The sequence below is a fragment of the Prinia subflava genome, chromosome 18 (assembly GCF_021018805.1).
Source record: "Prinia subflava isolate CZ2003 ecotype Zambia chromosome 18, Cam_Psub_1.2, whole genome shotgun sequence".
Taxonomy (NCBI): domain Eukaryota; kingdom Metazoa; phylum Chordata; class Aves; order Passeriformes; family Cisticolidae; genus Prinia; species Prinia subflava.
In genome coordinates this window covers 5796172-5815526 of record NC_086264.1, presented here as the reverse complement: position 1 = coordinate 5815526, position 19355 = coordinate 5796172, and the positions used below count along the sequence as shown (strand labels likewise).

General features: G+C 45.7%; 1 protein-coding gene across 1 annotated transcript in view; it reads right to left on the bottom strand.

The window, feature by feature from the left end:
• Positions 1 to 19077, bottom strand: part of FAT4 (FAT atypical cadherin 4) — a 123527-nt gene extending 104450 nt beyond the window's left edge. Inside the window, exon 1 of the mRNA XM_063414989.1 lies at positions 13392 to 19077. Within this exon, the coding sequence (XP_063271059.1) occupies positions 13392 to 18692 (5301 nt within the window). The 5' untranslated portion in view covers positions 18693 to 19077. The remainder of the gene's footprint in view (positions 1 to 13391) is intronic.
• Between the last annotated feature and the right edge of the window lie 278 nt (positions 19078 to 19355).

The window sequence follows — 19355 nt, the reverse complement described above, 5'->3', positions numbered from 1 at the left end:
GAATAGCTACTAAACACAGAAGTTATGTTGTTAAAAATGAAAGAGCATGAGTTTCTGCTTGATTAAAGAAAAATGTTAAGCTTAACTACAAAAAAAGATATAAGGGCAGATAGAATTTTATAAACAAAAGAAGAACAGATGAAGGCTCAGTATAGAGAAAATGCTAAGGAAAATGGGTTATTCCTTGGCCCCAGTTATGTCAGGGATACAGTACAGTGGCCCTTCCTGTTGAGGGCAAGGTCCAGCCTTACAGAGGTTTCCCTTCCCACCCCAAAACAGGCACAGAGAAAGGAACCAAGCTCTAGGAGACTGTCCAGATGCTCCAAACCTGTTGAATGCTTTTATACCAATGTCCAGTGTAGGCCATTTTCAGAAAATAGAGCCACTGTCATCATAAAAATTAATGCAAACCAGCCTGGAGTAGAATTTACATTCCTCACAAGACAGTAAATCCTCAAGAGGAGAGACCACCAGACCATCCCATCAGTGTGTCACCATCCCACCAATGTTTTCAAAATCCAGGGGAGCCAGACAAAACCTATCAGCCTGTAACACAAACAATCCCTCAGAAGTATATGTTAGGCTCAGACTTGAAGCCATAAATCTTTCTGATGAGATAGTCACACAATGTAAGAGACCTAATTCCACGCTCTGTCGTGATATAACTAAATTTCAAATGTTTAGGTGTGCACAATTTGGCAATTGGGAAACTTATCACTGGCTGAGCTTAGTATCTTAGAGGGAAAACGACTTTTAGGGAACTTATTAGATGAGAACATTGAACTGGAAGCTACTGACAGGCATTGACTGTGTAAACCTACAATGGCATATTTATAAAGTAGTTCAACATAGGATATATCTTTCAAAACACATAAATTAAAGTCATCCCATTGAAGCTAGCCTGGTGTAACTTTCACCTAAATCTATACGTAACATCTGTTAAATGGATTCAAGACTGCCACTACATTACATAAACTTTTGTACTTGTAAAGCTGTGGTGAATCACAGCTATATCCTACTATTCTCCTTCACATGACTGGGAGGGAAAGAAAGAAAAAAACCACAGCAATTTACAAAGTGCTATCAGCTAACATAAGGACAACTCTTCCACAAAGGAGCAAAATTTCACAAAAACAACTTCTCTCGAAACCCTTGGTTTAAAAGCAGAGAATTGCAACTGATGTTACTGAACAGGAGCAAAAACTGTGGTGCCCCACACACCTTGGTATCTCCAAACCCCTGGATATTGTGTAGGAGCCATTCAGCAGGTACACAATTACACTTTCCAGCAGGATGCAATCGTTGCTGGTGCTAACATGGAATTACAAGTGGAATATGATAACCATTGTCAATTGTGTTGGATAAAGTTACAGTTCCCTTGCTTATAGGACAAAGTTTTCATCTGCCCAGATGACGAAAAAACTCACATTGGGAAGGGCACATCTCGAGCCTCGTTACTTTTCACCAAGCACTTAGAAATGTCAAGCCAGAGCAATGGCATTTGGCTTAGAATTGGTAAAAACTTATCAAATCCCTGGTTTGCAATTCCAGCAGAGCAAAACACAAAAAGAAGCGTTGGTAAATCGTTCCATGTAGGTGTTGCTTAACCTAAAATTCACAGACTGTGACAGCTTTTCTCTCCCAAAACCATCAAATGACCTGAAGCACACATGATTATATTAAGATCTTGATAGCTATCACATGGAAATTAATGTTTCTGGCTACATTTAGTGTATTGTGAAATATCTGCCTGTGTTTTTATTGTGCACAACAACAACAACTCCAACTGTGCCTCTTCTACATTCTTTTATAACCATTTTATATGCTCAGTGGGGGGACAGAAAAAGAATTTAGTTAATCATTAAGCTTTCTCTTTCTAAAAGCAAGCCATGCTGACTGTCCCAATTAATCAATGTCTCTGGAAGTTGCAAAGGAAATTTAATGCACTGTTTCTGTTTCAGAATCCTTTATTCCAAACATCAGCCTTCTGGTTTTCAAATGAAGAAATACACACACAGCCAGATATTTGCTATAATCATAATAAAATTGATTCTGGAGTGGTGGTGAAAGTTATATTTCATCCCACTAAAAGCAATTCTTTCATTCCAATACAATTTCCTGAAATGAAAATGAAAAAGAAACTATGACTAAACTGAGTTTCTTATGAGGAGATTGCCACCTAAACATGATTAAACATTTATCAATTTCACACAGTCTGTTTCATATCCTTCCATCTGCAGGTGAAGTTGGAGCCTCAGAAAGGTGGATCTGTCACCACCAATCTGCTCCCAAGCATTCCAGAATTTGCTGGTTGCTATTCCCAGCGTAAACAGAAACCTGCATCTACTATGGGATCTACTACTGAAATTTAACCAAATCCCAAATGTAGTGGCTTACTTTAAGCAAGGCACGCAGATCCCTGCATGGACATCAAGTACCTACCCCAACATAAGTCAGATAAAACAGCCAATTTTTGTCTTTTTAAAACTATGCCACAACAGAAAGCCTCTAAATTAATACTCTGTTATTTTAAACTACATGAGCAGTGTGTTTGTTTACAAATTATATTCTAGAGTCTGACTTCTCGACCCAGGCTCCCACAAAACTGCTCCCATTAAGCTGCCCTGTAGCCCACTTCACAGCAAAATTCAACCCTAGTTCTTTTCCTTGGAGTACTGTGTTAACACCATTGTCTTCTATTCCTTTTCACAGAGCTCCAGCCATGTAAAGTGCCTAATTATAGACTCCAGAACGTCTTGATTTCCTTATTTCTTTGGCAAGGGCCAAGCTTTTTGTTGGATGTTTAGTATTTACCCCGTGTCACTTGCAATATGGATTTTAATTTACACAAATAGAAGGTCCTCCTCATGTACTCGGGGCTTTATTTTCTGCTTGGTTATACCACTGTAAATTAAGTGCAATTTAACTAAATAAAACAGAGTTACAGTGAAGAAAAATTAGCATAACTCAAAGGAAACTCAGTCCACTGTTTAGTAATAATTTCTTTCATATACTCCAGATTCTCATGTTCATACATCCTTTAGAGAGCCAAAGCTGTAATAACAACTTTATATTTTCACAGAAAAAAAATAGCGTTTTCTTACTCACACAAAGGGGCTTTTTTTTTTTTTTTTAAGAAAAGGGAATGTAGCTGGGCTGCATTTATTTTTCTATTTGTATAGTGGCAGCCACAATTAATAATCATAATATTATGGTACATTTTCAGAAAAGACTGTTTTGTACATGTGAGACCTCATGGCATCAGAAAGGCACATTCATTTTTATGGCTCTAAATCTCAGAATGAAAAACTATCTCACTCCACCAGTTTTGGGCAGTTTTACTATTGTAAATTGTATTTCCATGGGTGTTTTAAAAACGGATACATGTGGGATGATCAAGGAAGGAAAAAGAGTATTTAGATGACAACAGACCAAAACAGCCCTGATTTGGATGAAGCTTAGTTACACCATTAGGAGTATGACTTTGCAATTAGGTTTTTAATATCTTAGTTTCTATGAAAAACAACTGTGATATTTCAACTTAATGACTGCAAATTGAGAAAAAGATATTCAGAATTAAATTTAGTTGCCCTAGTGTGAAGTCTCATGGACCATTTTTCTTCCATTCTCACCGGGAAGAACATCTTGCAGATTCCAGCTACACTACCACCATCATTTACAAGACAAGAATCTTAGGGCTCTCTAAAGAAATTGCCTCTTTAAGATTTTGCTTTAAATAGATGGAGGGAAAAAAGGTCTTGGTTCTACTCCCTTCTCCTCAGCCTTGCCCTGATGGATGGTGCTGCTCATGGGTGGAACAGCTCTGACAGACTTGGAACAGCCACCACGTCTGGTGACTGTTCTGATTTATTTCTGCAAGCAGCTTTAAAGTTCAGACATGACATTTCCAGATAGCGGTGACCAGTTAATTTCTAGAACAATAAATAACAAATGCTAAGAACTGGGATTTGCTCAGATTAAGAGCCTGTGGGACTTGCTCTTCCTTAACACATTCCTGTCCTGCAGTGGCCTGCCTTCCTCCTTCCAGCAAACAGGAGGCAGAGCTGAGCACCAACTTCTTGGAGGACAGGACATTATTTGTGCATGTGTGTCTTCTGCATATACACAAATGTACCTGATGTTTAGGCACAGACACCATAAAGCATGGCAGTAAATAAATAATCACAGTGAGAAATCACCTGGGGGTGCAGGAGACACAAAAGGGGCCATGTAAGAGGAGAGCTGCTTACAAGCAGAGGCAGCCACATGCTTCCAAGGCTTCTCAGTCCAATTTTTAGGAGCTACTTTCAGCAGTGGATGGAGATTTTTCTATTAGCAGATAAGAACTGAAGGTTGGACAGCATGACATAAATCCCTGAAGATCCATTATTGTTCATTTGTTACAGAAACCTAAAAGGAGGGCTTAGCTCCAGCCTCTGGCATCCTACCGAGAAGGAGTATTGAATTTACACAACTCCTTTCCTACGCTGTAAAACGTTTCAAAATAAACATATTATACAATGCAGTTGTCTTCCTCCCCTCTTACCCGTCCCTCACACACAAACTCAAAACAGTGCTGAGCAGAAAGAAAAAAAAAAAACCCAACACAATAAGAGACACCTTTATCAGCCTCAGCCATCTGTGTTCCTCTAGTCTGATCCAAGCATTTTGGCAGGCATGTGTGCAGCTTGCTCCTACCCCATATCATCCTGCCCTGCAAGAAAAAGTCCCCTCCCTCTTCCTCCCCTCTCTGCTGGCACGGGTCAGGCAGCATTCTGAGTCTGTTGATTGCAGGACTTGAAATAACAAGGTATTGGTGCATATGTTTAATTAATTACCATCTCAACACAATCACTTAACCTCGTTCTGAGGAACTGCAACCCCACTTGGTAGCTTGGCCCAAAAAACAAACAGATGTCAAAAAACACGCACAACTTTCAGTGCTGACCATAGGAATTATCTGGAGTTTACAAATTTATAGGTAAAAAATAAAATAAAACAGGCTAATTCCTCAAAAGTTTGAAGTGCAGGAGTTAAGGGGCACTGCTAAAGAAAGGAAATAGTGGTAAGAAAATCACCACCATCATAAATTAGTTTCCAGACAATCTGACATGATCCTACCAGGCTTAAGAATCTGGATTTTCATTAATTTGTTCACTGAAATCATAAAAGTTCAAATTCTTTCCTCAAAGCAAGTGAGCATAAAAACTTTATAAGGCAACTTTCAAAGGGAATAGAATCATGCTCAGGAAAAAAAAAATATCATTTAAATACACTCAGAAATGCAGGTCTCAAAAGAGTAAGAGTATAATAAACTACTGAGTTTGCCTTCTGTTTCTTAACAGCCTTGTAATAGCAAGATGTCTTCAATATTTCAGGAAGCATGCCATTTTGATGGATTAAAAAGAAATGTTGTATTGAAAAGAATACAGAATGAAAATGGGGAAAACACCAGGAACCCTGAAGTGTAATATTATAAAAGAAAACCCCTATGGAAAAGTCAAGCTTTAAACACATATACTACAGATGTGCAGCACAGTTCTGGCATCTTATTTATTCCTCTGAACTATTTCAGGAGAATTCTCTTAATTTATCAAAAATGATCCAGAAAGGAGTTGACATGAAAAGCACTCAGCTCAGCCCTCTCTCCAGCTCTCCAAGGAACAATTTATCTCCTAGCACACTCCGAGGAAAATGGAATCACGTATTTCCCCATACACAGTGCCCATGGCAAACACACCCCTCCAGCTTAAAGTGTGGCTTTTCTGTCTTAATATACATACATGCCCTGTGATGTGAACTTGTTTTGTTATCTCTCCCCAGATGCTTCAGGATGCTGCACATAAAATTCTTGTTTTGAAAGGCAATTAACATGGCTCTGTGTAATTCAGCCCTATCTAGTGCTGGATGCTACCTAAATTAATGTGGTGCGAGTAGGATATAAATTCTGTTCACAGATTAGGAAGAGGACTACACATCTGTGTAGGTGAAACATCATACATACATGTTCTTAGAACTAATAGTCTTCTCCTGGATTGTATTGCAGCTACCAAAAATAAAATGCTTGCCTTAAAACCCAAAGAGGACTAGGTTTGAAGCGCTTGTTTAAAACCTTGCATTAATGCTCTTCTCATTTATATTTTAGACAAAAAAAATCTTGAAAAGGCTTCAGAGCCATTAAAATTCAAACGAACTATCTCCAAAGAAACTCTTGAGGGGAAAACTTAAAATTATTTTATAACCAAAACAAACACTCATTAGCATAACTCGTTGGGTTGAAAGTTGTCTTTTGTTATTTTTTGCTTCCATAGTAGATGGTAAACTTGCATCAGCAGCAGTATCAGAGCAGAGCTATGACCCAGCCCAGAGCATCTCCCCTGGCAGAGAGCCCCTGGCAGCATTGCAGACCCTGCTCCCAAAGGCAGGACACACACATGGGTGCTGCTAGTCCAGCTCTGCTCTCCAGGAGAGAGCACAGCAGTGAGTCATGGTGCTCCATCTGCTTATGGAGACCTCCAAAAGTGGCTGCTGTCCTAACCCAGCTCATAAATCCCCTCTTTGTTCCCATCAGCAACAGACACGGTCATGCTCCATACTCTGAAGATGCCCCATAAAAGAGAGATCCAACTAACAGCCTGGAAAGGACTCAAAAGTAACTTGTAAAACACAGTGTCTCCAGCTCGTCAGTTTTATCAGTGCCATTCATACAGAATTTACTAAGAAGTAGATGACATGAGGGCTGGAGCACCTCTTCTGTCAAGACAGGCTGACAGAGCTGGGGTTGTTCAGCCTGGAGAAGAGTCCAGGAAGACTTCAGAGCACTGTCCAGTGTCTAAAGGGGCTAGGAGAGAGCTGGAGAGGGACTATTTACAAGGGTCAATATATGGCACACCACAAACCTAATCCCATTCATTTCGCTTAAAGATCTGTGAGAAAAACCCTCCCTTTGTGTTTCAGCTCTATTAGAGAATCCAAATCAGCTTCACAGGGCTCTTAGGAGTCATATTCCCTCACAAGGCCATTGGAAGGAACCCAAACCTGGCCATGGGACAAAGCCACCTTTGGGACTGAATGTACAAGGCAAAGAACTACAAGGAGATGCTCTTCTCCAAAAGGAGCCCCCAGAGTACCTTCCACCTGTCTGAGCCTCAGAGCTGCTGAATGCCTTTCTGTCTGTAGGCCTGGATGGCTGCATTAATTGCAGCAGAACCCTTACACACCTTTTTAAGATCAAGATCACTTACTAAGACTGTGTCAGTATAAGCCACAGCCTACCTACCATCAGTGTGCATGTGCAGGACATGAAATGTTGAGGCAAACTCTTGTTTTCATCACTTTTTGCATAGCTGTTGGCACATAAATTACCACTTCATAACAGGCCCTTTGAAATTCTTTTGCATTAACTAATGCAACTCGATGTATTTTTACAGTGTGATCATGGCTATCAGTTTCCATCTGTTCTACTGTCCTTTTGGAATGTTTTTGCTGTGAGGAGGTAAACAAAAATAGATCACTGTAAAAACAAACCTGCCTGACAGTCTAGACTGAGGGTCTAATTAAAAATAAGATTTATTAGAATAGAGAGAAACGTCGCAGTAAAACAAAGACACAGTTTCTCTAATGTATCTGGTATTATTCTTGGCAAAGTGGAGCCAGGCTATAAATTCACTGAAACAGATCAGTATGGCACTGATGCACCATTCTGACTTAGCATCGCTTTTCCAGGCTTGGGGAACGTGTGAGGAAAACCCCTTGTTTCACTTCAGTTTTAGTGCCATAAACTCCTTTTTTAGAGTGTGCTAGGGCTTGTCTCCTCACAAGGTCTTGCACAGAGAAAGAAACCAAACTGAGTTAACAGTAATGCTGCTCCCTAGTCTAGACACAGTTAAAACAAACTGTACCACCAGAACTATGTCATGCCAATGGCTTGCTTTGATATAAATTAAACGGACACCTTGCTCCTGGAGGGGTGGGAAGTGGCAATTCAAACTTGAAAAGACTCAGAACATGGAAACTTCTGCCAGTCGAAAGGGAAAGAGCATCCTTTGATGAGGCGCAGTCTCAGAGCAACTGCACAAGAAACAGGACAAGACAACAGCAAAGATCTCAGACACCACCACCAACACAGCCTTGCCCCAGTAAAGATACAGCTGAGCGCTGGGGACACCAGGAGGGCAGGCAGGCTTTGGTGACCAACTTCTGGAGCAAATAGGCAGCAACTCATTGCTTCACCTAACACATGGAAAGAACCCTGCGCTCCCTCAGCCCTGGGGATATCATTTTACATGGAAAAGGACTCACTTATTTAACATCGATAGGACCCAAGAACCATTTGGAGATTTGTATGAAGAATTTAACACTTAGCAAAAATAAGCACATGAAAATTTTGCCCTGTTTTTCTGGCTATTATTTCTAGTGTTTGCACTAGAGACGCATGAAAAATAACATTTTCCGTAATAAAGAATGTTGTTTTTAGAAGTCTAGTGATTTTTAAGATAAAAATTATTAGGTGACCTCACATGCAAAAATGCCCAAAGGCTGCTAAAATAGCAAAGAAATGAGAAATTCTAGATATTAAGAACATGTAGCAAGGCGGAATCATTAAAGAAATTAGAGAAGATGAAAAAAGGGCCAACTTTGAACCAAAACACACAAATTGGTTTTGAATACTTTTCCACATAAGGAACATTCATCTCCCACTCTAGTTCAAGGACAGCTTAGAGATCCTTTTTCAGATCATGCAAATGACAGCAGTAACTTAAATAATTACACATTTCTCAGAATCAGCAATATCAGTTTTAGGAAGAAAAAAAAGTGTCTTTGGAGCTGGGACAAGGCAGCAGATTTTCATTGTTTACTCCAACGTTTCATAAGCAGTTTCCTTTGTCAGGCAACAATTGATGTGCCATGTATCATTAAAGAATGAACCAATTTATAAATAGCATGAATACAAGGAGAACCCCATTGTTCTTACTTGCGCTGGTAAATACGAGACACGCCAGATAAGACTTGTCTGGAGTGGGTTTCAAATTCCCTTACTAAATTTAAAGCCTTCCATTAGCCAGCTTGGCTGGAGAAATAGCACCTTCAGTGTCTGGCCCCACCAGGCCACCCCTTTCCTCTCTCAGTGGGATGATGAGGGACACCTCACCCCTGAAGCAGTACCCAGCCCAAGGAGTGCGGCCCAAGGGATGCAGGAGTGTCACAGGGCTGGCTCAGCCACAGGACACAGCCTGGGCTGAGGCAAAAAGCTCCACATCCACTATTTACACCATGCAATCCTGGATTCACGGCCATGGCTGCAGTTCCTATTGACTCAAGGCAAAATGTCCTGTGACTGTCTTTCCAGGAGGCCAGGGCCATTCATTCTGCCTTTCTTCATTGATTTCCAGATCTCTACTAAGCGTTGTCTGAAATCCCCACATCTTGCCTGAATAAAGAACAAACATTTCCCCGGCTTGGAAGTCCAAGATTCCCAAAAATGTCAATCATCACATACTCACAAGATGAATCTACAAATGCACCAGGGCATAAGAAAACCCAGCGCCTCATTGCTCCCTGTCTGCAGTAGAAGACAATCTCTCTTTTGAGAGGACATTAATATCCCAGGTAAAAAAGCACTGATGGGACCACTGATCTGCCTCTCCAAGTATTTCCATTTTAAAATCAATAAACCTTTCATTTGAAATTCATACACTTTCCTCATTTACACCCTTCTCCTTTCCTTGGGAACTATGAACCTTTAAAGTGTATGAAGAATGTTGAACTGAATGAGGAGTTCACCTCCCAGGGTGTTACCCCCTCTCAATTGGCATAGATGATACATATATCACTATAAATTATATACATAGGGACTACTGGTTCCTAGCAAGCCCACAGCTCCCTTCAAGGAAGCCAGCCACTGAAGGGTTAAACATGCAAACTGGAGATCCTGTCTAATTCCTCTTAATCCCTGGTAACACAGCACAGAAGATGAGGTATTGACCCTGGGTTCCTGTTATTGCTGCCAGACTCAAACCAGGGTACAACACATGAAATATCCCGCAGCACACAGTCCTTGTTTGGGGAGGCAGGCTGAGGGGAGTCATGCTGTGTGCAAGTGAGGCCAGTAGGCATTAGTCATTCTATATTAAATATAAAATCATGGTGGTGAAACCCTCAGCCCTGCCCAAAAGATTAAAAGAGAATTTATGTTGGAAAGCCAAGAGAAAGGAGATTAGCAATTGCTGAAGGGTATTTTCCTAGCAGAAACCTTTAAAAAGGTATAGAATGGCAAACTGAAGGGACCCCTTTAGGACACCTACATTATTCCTTTTTACATGAGATTAACAGTGATGATTGTATTAACCCAGTGATTAATACAACAGGGGGCAAATCTGATCACAAACCACATTCCCACTATGTCATATCATCTGGTTTGTCACTGTAGATTACAAATAGGTTAAAAATCCAAAATAAAATTAAAAAGCAAGCTTTCAAATTCAACAACTCCCATCCAAAATTACAGCATCTAGCTGTAAAATACACTAGAACAAGCACTTGCATTTTCTTCACAAATCTCAAATATTCGGTGTTTGAAGAAAGCTTTATTTCAGTACTTGCACTTTCCTGATACACACCCCACCACCACCACTTTTCTCTCCATACAGTAAAAACAAACACAGAAACACAAGGTAAAACCTACTGCTAAAAAAATAAGCCACAAACTGTAAGCAAACCTCTCTGTTTCCTAAACTCTTGTTGTTGCTTTACTGAAAATAACAGAACCCTTTAGTTTCAAGGCATGTCAGCTGCTTAGGGTTCAGCAAGGATTCCCCACAGTCCTGCTATTGCAAAGTTCTGCCCTTGGACACTCTGACCACAAAGCACCTACACACAGCCCTGGGAGCTGTGCAGTCTGTGGGTTTTTAGTCTAATCCCACAGGGCAAACCCCAGAGACAGATGAGAAATATTGAAAATATACTTTCTTCTGCAGTTAGGGCACTAGGTGTATCTTTTCCATATATTTGATACTAATTTAAAAGATAAATAAAATTAATAAGTGAGAGAATGTAGAGGAAAAAAAGATCACACCACTTCCCATGGACAAGGATCAATTCACTTCTAGAGCAAGTGGCTTCATGCAAGTCTGCTCTTCTTTTATACTGCCTGCTGGCAAGGCAAAGCCGGGTCATTGTTTCGAAACTGTAAATATCTCTATTTCACACCAGGTATTTGTCACCCAACCCATTGCTGGAGTCTGCATTACACAAAAGATCTATTAACTTGCTTACTCCCGCTGCTCTCCTCGCCAATGTCCGACAGCACGCCTAGTGCTGGGCAGCTCCCCATGCTCACTGGTTCACTCACACGCCACGGTGCAATTAAGATGATTTCTGGCATCAGGGCAGAGAGCATAGCACGCAATGAAGAATAATCATGTAGACATTGTCAAGAATATCCTATTACTGTTTTTCCCTTTTCTTTAATCATACCAGGACACAAACCCCAACACATTCTTCATAAGAGAAGGAAGAAAGAAAATACACAATATTTGCATTTTTACCCCACCCCCCCAAAAAAAAATCCAAACCAACAAACAAAATCAAATAGAAAAAAATATATAAATGTGTGGAAAAAAAGCTGTGTTGCCTATTCATCACTCACTGAGAGTCAGCTTGCACACAGAACATCAGTGTAGTAGTTCTTGTGTTGGACAGCAAAAGCCTTCCAGAGAAATCCCATCACTAAGAGCAAGACTGCATATGGTTATGTTTTTGAAAGTTGAAAGCTGATTATAATTTATAATACATCTATAAAGAAGCACAGTAAGCTAATTACATTTGGGAGAAGACACATTTTAGAGGCTATAAAGATACAACAAGTAATAGGAAATTCTAACTCCCATTTATGCCTCTCAATGTTCTTTACAGAACAAAACATTTGCTTGTGATTTCAGAAGTGGTTTGCATTCAACAATATAAAAATTGTTTGAAGTTTCAATGGTTGCTCTCTTCTCTGCTCAGCAAATACTCATGTTAAATGCTTTTACAACACATAAGAATACTGCAGCCATAGAGTTGGGACTCCTATGAGTCCTTCCCCAGGCAAGAAGCTCTTTGCTCAAACTCAGAGTTGAAGGGTCACGATCCAAATGCCCAATGACAAAGGCCTGACCCTTAAAAAAACTGTCAAGACAAAATACAACATAATAATAAGGAAAAACTTATGAAGGGGTATCTTTTACAAATTACTAGCAGGGGTACAAAGACCTGCACAACAGGAATATTCTTATAAAAATAGCATGAATTATTTACACCAGCCTCATTACTAAAACAGACCATTTTCCAATAGACTTCTGTTGGTCAAAACATGACCATCAGCAGCACACTGCACACATACCAGGACAGGATCACATCTGAGATAGAACAGTGTTTAAATTCCCTGACAATCACTTCAGAGAGGATCTGCCACTGCCAGTATAGAATAGCAAGGTTACACACCTACCCAGATCATATTTTACCTGCAAGAAGAAACAACAAAAGCAGCTATAATGAGAAAAAATCCACAGCTGTCAAGTAAGAGTTGGGAATACCACTTTTGCTAAAATCAAACAAAAAAAACCCCAAACCTGCAAATGACCACAGTATCAAAACTAAGACAATTCCCAGGAGGAAGTATGGCTGGGGGATCTGTAGGGCCATGCAGCACTGAGGGAGTTTGTTCAGCCAGAGAGGGAAATGGCTGAACCACTACACACCACCACCATCATCTGCTGGCTGACCCACTCAGCAGTGCCAGCCCCAGATTTCCAGGAATGGCAAGTCAAAGGCTCGTGGTGAAGTGCAGAAGGCAGCTCCAGCAGATGCTGCAACTTAAAACAAACACAAGACTCCTTTTCACACCTGGCTTCTCAGTATTACCAGATAAGACAGCAGGAACAGTGAGAATGATCTGCTGTGACTGAAGACAGAGCAAATGAAACACTTGTACTTCACAGATTATGTTACAAACCTGGCTTCCACACTTTGCTTTTCAAGCTTGTCAGGCAGAAAACCTTTAAAGACCCTTCAGTCAAGGCAAATGGGTTTGTGATAAGGGAAGTTTCCAACTAAAATGTTACACTTTTACCACCTGACAGATCCAAGAACAGAAAAAAACCCCCATTTTGATACTCATCAGTCAGTTAGGTAAAAACTGAAATTAGAGGTGTGTGAGGAGACCTGTCATCCCAGGGACTTAGCCAGGCAGGGATGGCAAGAACTCCCACAACTGGAGACACTACATGAGCTGGTCAGAGTCAATTCTCATGTCCAACAGTGACACCACAACTTCAGTGAAAAACCAACCATAATCCTGGAATTACACAGGAGTAAAAAGACAAAGACATAATTACTGAATAAACCTTTACCTCTGCTCGTTGCGTGCGGGGCAGAACAGACGACTTTTCAATGGCATAAACATCCACCAGGTAGAGCCGTGCCCCTTGCTCCCTGTCCAGAATGGCAGCGGTCTGGATGACCCCGGTGTGGCGCCCGATGGTGAAGAGGCGCCCCAGGCTCTTGTCATCGCACCGAACAGACACGATGTAATATTCCACCTGCGCCTCGGAGCCCCGCGGGCTCGCCGCTTCCAGGGAGATCACGTTGGTCCCAATGGGCTCGCCCTCCTTCAGGATGGTGATGTACTTTGGCTGAGTGAAAACAGGCCCGTCAACCCCTTGCAGAATTATAGTCATCTCAGTGGTGGATTTTCTCCTTTCGGGGCCCAGGTCGGTGGCAGAAACGATGAGATTGTAGATGAGCTGAGAAGGCACCAATGCTGAGGCTACTCTTAAATCTCCGCTGTAGCGATCCACAATGAAGGTCTCTGTATCTCCATTGACTATCTCATACTCCACCTCCCCATTGGCACCCTCATCAGGATCTGCAGCGATAATTGTGGTTAGGATTGAACCGATCACAACCGACGGGTCGGCAGCAAGGGCGTTTTGCGATACGAACACAGGCACATTGTCATTTTGATCCGTCACCAGAATGGTCACGTTCTTGAGAGCAAATCGCCTGGACTCCACAGGAACGGCCTGATCGGTGGCTTTGACTGTTAACTCAAAGAGATTGGCAAACTCCCGATCGATTTCAGCATTGGTAAATATTGTCCCTCTCACCTCATCTATACGGAAGTGATTCCCCCTTGGCATCTGCTGGATGATTGCATACATTAGCTGCCCATTAATATCCGCGTCTGGATCGTGAGCAGTCACAGAAATGACAGAGCTACCCACCGGAATGTTCTCAACAATTGATTTAAAGATGTCTCCTGGAGGAAAATGAGGAGGGTTATCATTGAAATCCCTAACGTGTATGACCACTGACATGGTAGAGGACCGCGGGGGCCTTCCTTGGTCTTTTGCTGTTATATTTAGCTTATACAGAGATTGTGTCTCAAAGTCCAGTTTCTTGGCAAGAAAAATACTCCCAGTGTTGGGACTGATGCTAAAGGTCCCGTGATTGTTTGTCCCCGTAATGCTATAGTGGAGGTCAGCATTGTCACCTGAATCAGAATCAGTGGCAGTGACAGATGATACAAGTTCACCAACCCTCATGTTTTCTAAGACATCCACTAGCAAGGTTGATTTAGGGAAGGAAGGGCTGTTGTCATTTTCATCCAAGACATCAATACTCAACATGCAAGTTGAACTTAGGGCAACAGCTCCAGAGTCTACTGCTTGGATGACAAGGGAATACGATGCAGTGGTCTCATGATCTAGCCTGCCTACTAAGGTCACTTGGCCTGTGCTGCTGTCTATTGCAAATTGATTTTCTTCATTTCCCTTGATTACAGAGTAGTGAATCAATCCATTAACCCCTTCATCAACATCTGAGGCAGAAACTCTCAGCACCTGTGTCAGATTAGCTGCCAATTCTGATATAGTAGCTTGGTAAAGATCTTTCAAAAATTTGGGGGCATTATCATTAATGTCTTTCATGTAGATCTGTACAGTTGCCTGATCCTTCAGAGGCTTTGGCAACCCCTGATCTGTTGCTATTACTGTGAGACTAAATACTGCAGCCCCCCTCTGTCTCATTAGAGCTTCTCTGTCAAACTGATGAGTGCTTCTGATTTCCCCAGTTACTGTGTTCAGCTCAAAATCTGGCTGCATATGCTCAAATGAATACCTGACCTCACCATTTGGCCCAAAGTCTTTATCTACAGCATTTATTTTACCCACATACGACCCACCTCTCTGCTCCTCTTCAAAGTAAAACACATAGTTGGTACTGTTGAACAGGGGCCTGTTATCATTTACATCCTCCAAAATCACAGTAACGTTCACAGTAGCATTAAGTGGTTCTACTGCTCTATCAGAGGCAACAACCAGTAAAACATATCTTTCCTGAAGTTCACGGTCCAGTTCACTTTTTATATACAGCTGGCCATCTGGGAATATGCCAAAGGCATCCCCAGCATTTCCTTCAATTATACTGTAAGCTATTTCACCGTTCACTCCCGAGTCTTTGTCAGAAGCCTGTACCTTAAAGAACCTGGAATTCACAGGCTCTGACTCCAAGATTGTAATTTCATAGGAAAGCTGGTCAAACACAGGTGGGTTATCATTTACATCATGGACAGAGACAGTCAGGATAAAGTTGGATGACAGCTGAGGCACCCCCATATCCGAGGCCAGGATTTCAACCTGGTAAGACCCAGCACTTATGTCAAGCGGCCCCGTTAAGCTCATAGCACCAGTTTGTTCATTGATTGAGAACAAGCCCTTTGGATTTTGCTTAAGGCTGTAAAGGACCACACCATTAACACCTTCATCAGGATCAAGAGCTTTGGCCTGGAATATGGTATGCCCAGCTTTCCAGTTCTCAACAACATTTACACTTTCCACCATGTGAATGAAGTGTGGGGAATTGTCATTTAAATCTTTGACAGTTATATTGACCACAGCATCGCCAGTTATTGCCCCACCTCTGGCAACCACCTTCAGCTGGTAAAATGCTTGCTCCTCCCTGTCAATAATACTAGCTGTGGTGATCTGCCCTGTCACCCTGTTGATGGCAAACACACCCCTCTGGTCACCTGTCGTAATGAGGTAACTGATGTTGGTGTTGAGGTCCATGGTGGAAGCAAAAACAGTACCCACATGGTAACCCAGGGCAACGTTTTCAAAGACAACAAAACTGTACGTGCCCTGGCTGAAAACAGGGGGGTTGTCCTGTGTGTCCAACACGGTAATGGTGACAATGGCTTGGTTCTGCGACTGAAGATGGCCACCATCAGTGGCCACGATCTGCAACTGGTAAGCGGTTTTCTCCTCCCTGTCCAGGGCTATTTTTGTGGTGATGACCCCCGTCTGCCCATGGACCTGAAACCTGGAGGTATCTCCAGCAGAGATGCTGTACTTGACTGTCCCATTGGGTCCCATATCAGGGTCTGTGGCAGACACAGTGGTCACATAGGTTCCGGCTGGCTCATTCTCTTGGATATGGGCAAAATACTGAATGGGGTAAAACACAGGGCTATTGTCATTCACATCCAGGATGGTCACGTTAACTCGGGCTATCGAAGACAGGGGAGGAGAGCCCAAATCAGTGGCCAAGACCTGCAAGGAGAAGTGAGACTGCTCCTCCCGGTCCAGCTGTGAGATGGTGCTGAGCTTGCCTGAAATTGGGTCCAAGCGAAACATCTGACGAGGGGTCACAGAGGAGGGGCCAACTGCTGCCAGTGCTGGCTCAGTTTCCTGCAGGGAGAAGCGGACAGTCCCATTGTCCCCCAGGTCCCCATCAGTGGCACTCAGGACAAGCAGCTCAGTTCCTGATGGGGAGTTTTCAGCCAGGGACACCTGGTAACCCTCAGGTTGACTGAAGCGAGGCTTGTTGTCATTGACATCCAGAATGGTCACCACCAGCTGCGCATAGGAGAATTTGGGCTGTACCCCCTGGTCACGGGCACTGATGTTGAGCACCACCTGAGAAGCAGTCTCCCGGTCCAGCCTGCTGGAGCTGGATGTGCCTGCAGCATGCCCGGCAGTGCCACCCTCGGGAACAGCCGTGGTGACCAGCCCGCTGTGCTCGCTGATGCGGAACCAGCCCAGCTCGTTGCCCGAGACAATGCTGTACTTGAGGTTGGCGTTGAGGCCTGAGTCACGGTCCGTGGCACTCAGGCCCCGCACATAACTGCCCAGGGGCACATCCTCGCTGATGTTCACCCCATACACCGACTGTCCGAAGACAGGCGGGTGGTCATTGATGTCATTCACAAAGATCACCAGGCTGGCGACCGAGGAGCGGCTCACGGGAGCTGCCACCGCTCCATCGGGGGAAAAGGCAGAAGTGGGGGAGCCTGGAGGTGGCGGTGGGGCCCCGTAGTTATCCGCCACTGCCACAGTAAGGTTATAAGCCGGGATGCGTTCCCGGTCCAGCGCGGCTGCTACCTTGATAAGGCTGAGGTTGGGTACCTTACTGCTGTGCACCTCAAAGTGCCGCTGCTCGTTTCCCGCCAGGATGGACACGGAGATGTTCCCGTTGGCCGCAGGAGAGTCAGCATCGCTCACCGTCAGCAGGGCCACCACGGTGCCAGGGGCCGCATTCTCATCCACAGAGGCAAACCGGGAGGTGGCCGGGAAGTAGCGGAACTTCACCCGGGGCTCATTGTCATTGACGTCGAGCAGGCGGATGAGGGCCTCGGCCCGGCCGCTCAGCGCCGGCACCCCGCGGTCCATGGCCTGCACCGTCAGCGAGTACTGCTGCCGCATCTCGTAGTCCAAGCGCTCACGGATGCGGATCACCCCACTTTCGGGGTCCACCTCAAAGGGGAGGCTGCTAGCCCCGTCCCCAGCACCGCTGCCACCACCGTCACCCCCTTCCAGGCGGTAGCGGATGTCAGCATTGGTGCCCTCATCAGCATCAGCCGCAGTGACCTGCAGAACGCTAGCCCCCACAGGCGCATCCTCAGGCACTCGTGCCTGGTAAAGCGTCTGGCTGAAGACAGGTGGGTTATCATTGATATCCTGGACGGTGACGTTGACCTGAAGGTACCCTCGCCGACGGGGCTCACCCTTGTCTTCCACCTGCACCAACAGCTGGTAAGTGGGGGTGGCCTCCCGGTCTAGCCCTCCACGGGAAACCAGGTGCAAGAAAGCTCCCTCACCACTGGGGTTGAGAGTGATGTTGAGGCGGAACCGGCCCTCCTCGTTGCCGGCCACAATCCGGTAGGAGCCGTGGTCCACGCCATTGGTGCCACTGTCGGCGTCAGTGGCAGTGTCCAGGATAAGCTGGCGCCCGCTGCCCGTGTCCTCCTTGAAAGTCACCACGATGGAGGGGTCGGGGAAGACGGGCGCGTTGTCATTGAGGTCGAGCACCAGGACGCGCACCTCGCTGGGGTAGGTGGGCTGGCTGGAGAGCACCACCAGGTCCACCACGTCGCTGGCCAGGCTCTCGCGGTCGATGGTGGCGCGGGTGTGCAGGGCGCCCGAGGTGGCGTTGATGGCGAAGAGCTCGTGGTGCTCGCTCAGGCGGTAGGTGAAGCCGGGCCGGGTGGCGATGGTGCCCACCCAAGTGCCGGGCGGCTGCTCCTCCAGCACCCGGAACACCTGGCGCGGCTCCGCGGCCGCGGCGGCGCTCCCCAGCGGCGGCAGCAGCGGCAGCAGCAGCGACAGCAGCAGCGGCGGCGGCGGCCCGCGGGCGGCGGGGGGGCGGCCCATGGCGACCCAGGGGCGCAGCGCCCCGAGGGGGCGGCCCGGCGCCGCCGCTCGCCCCGCTCCCGCTGCCCTGCCCGCCGCCTCTCTCGGCACCCGCGGACGCTCGGCTCCGGACGCGGACGGGAGCGGACCCGGCGGCGCTCCGCGCTCACGGGACGCTCCGGCTCTGCCTCTGCCGCCGCCGCTCCTCCCGCCGCCGCTCCGGGGCTGGGGGGCGGCCGGGGGCGCCGCGCCGCATCGCCGCTCAGCAGCCGCCGCCGCTACCGCCGGGGCCCCCGCTGCCCGCCGCTGCCGCGCCGTGCCCGCCGCCCCGCCGGCATGCCCGGGCGCACGGCGGCCGAGCCGGTCCGTGATCCGCGGCCGCCCGGACCCAACTTTGCCCGGCGCTCATGGATCCCGGCCCTCTTGACGCCCGGGCCGGCTCCCCCCACGGCCGCCCATTGGCCGCCGGGCCGCGCCGCCCCGCCCCCGGCCCGCCCCCCGCACCTGAGGGGCCGCCCCGGCGGGACCCGGACGGGCCGGGAGGGGAGCGCCCGGGAGCGGGGCGTGGGTCCGCCGGGACACTCCCGCCCGGAGTGGGGAGCCAGCCGGGAGCCGGGCAGGCGGTGCGGAGCGGAGAGGGTCGGGCTGCCCCGCGCACCGGGGCACGGCGCTGCTGCGGGCGCC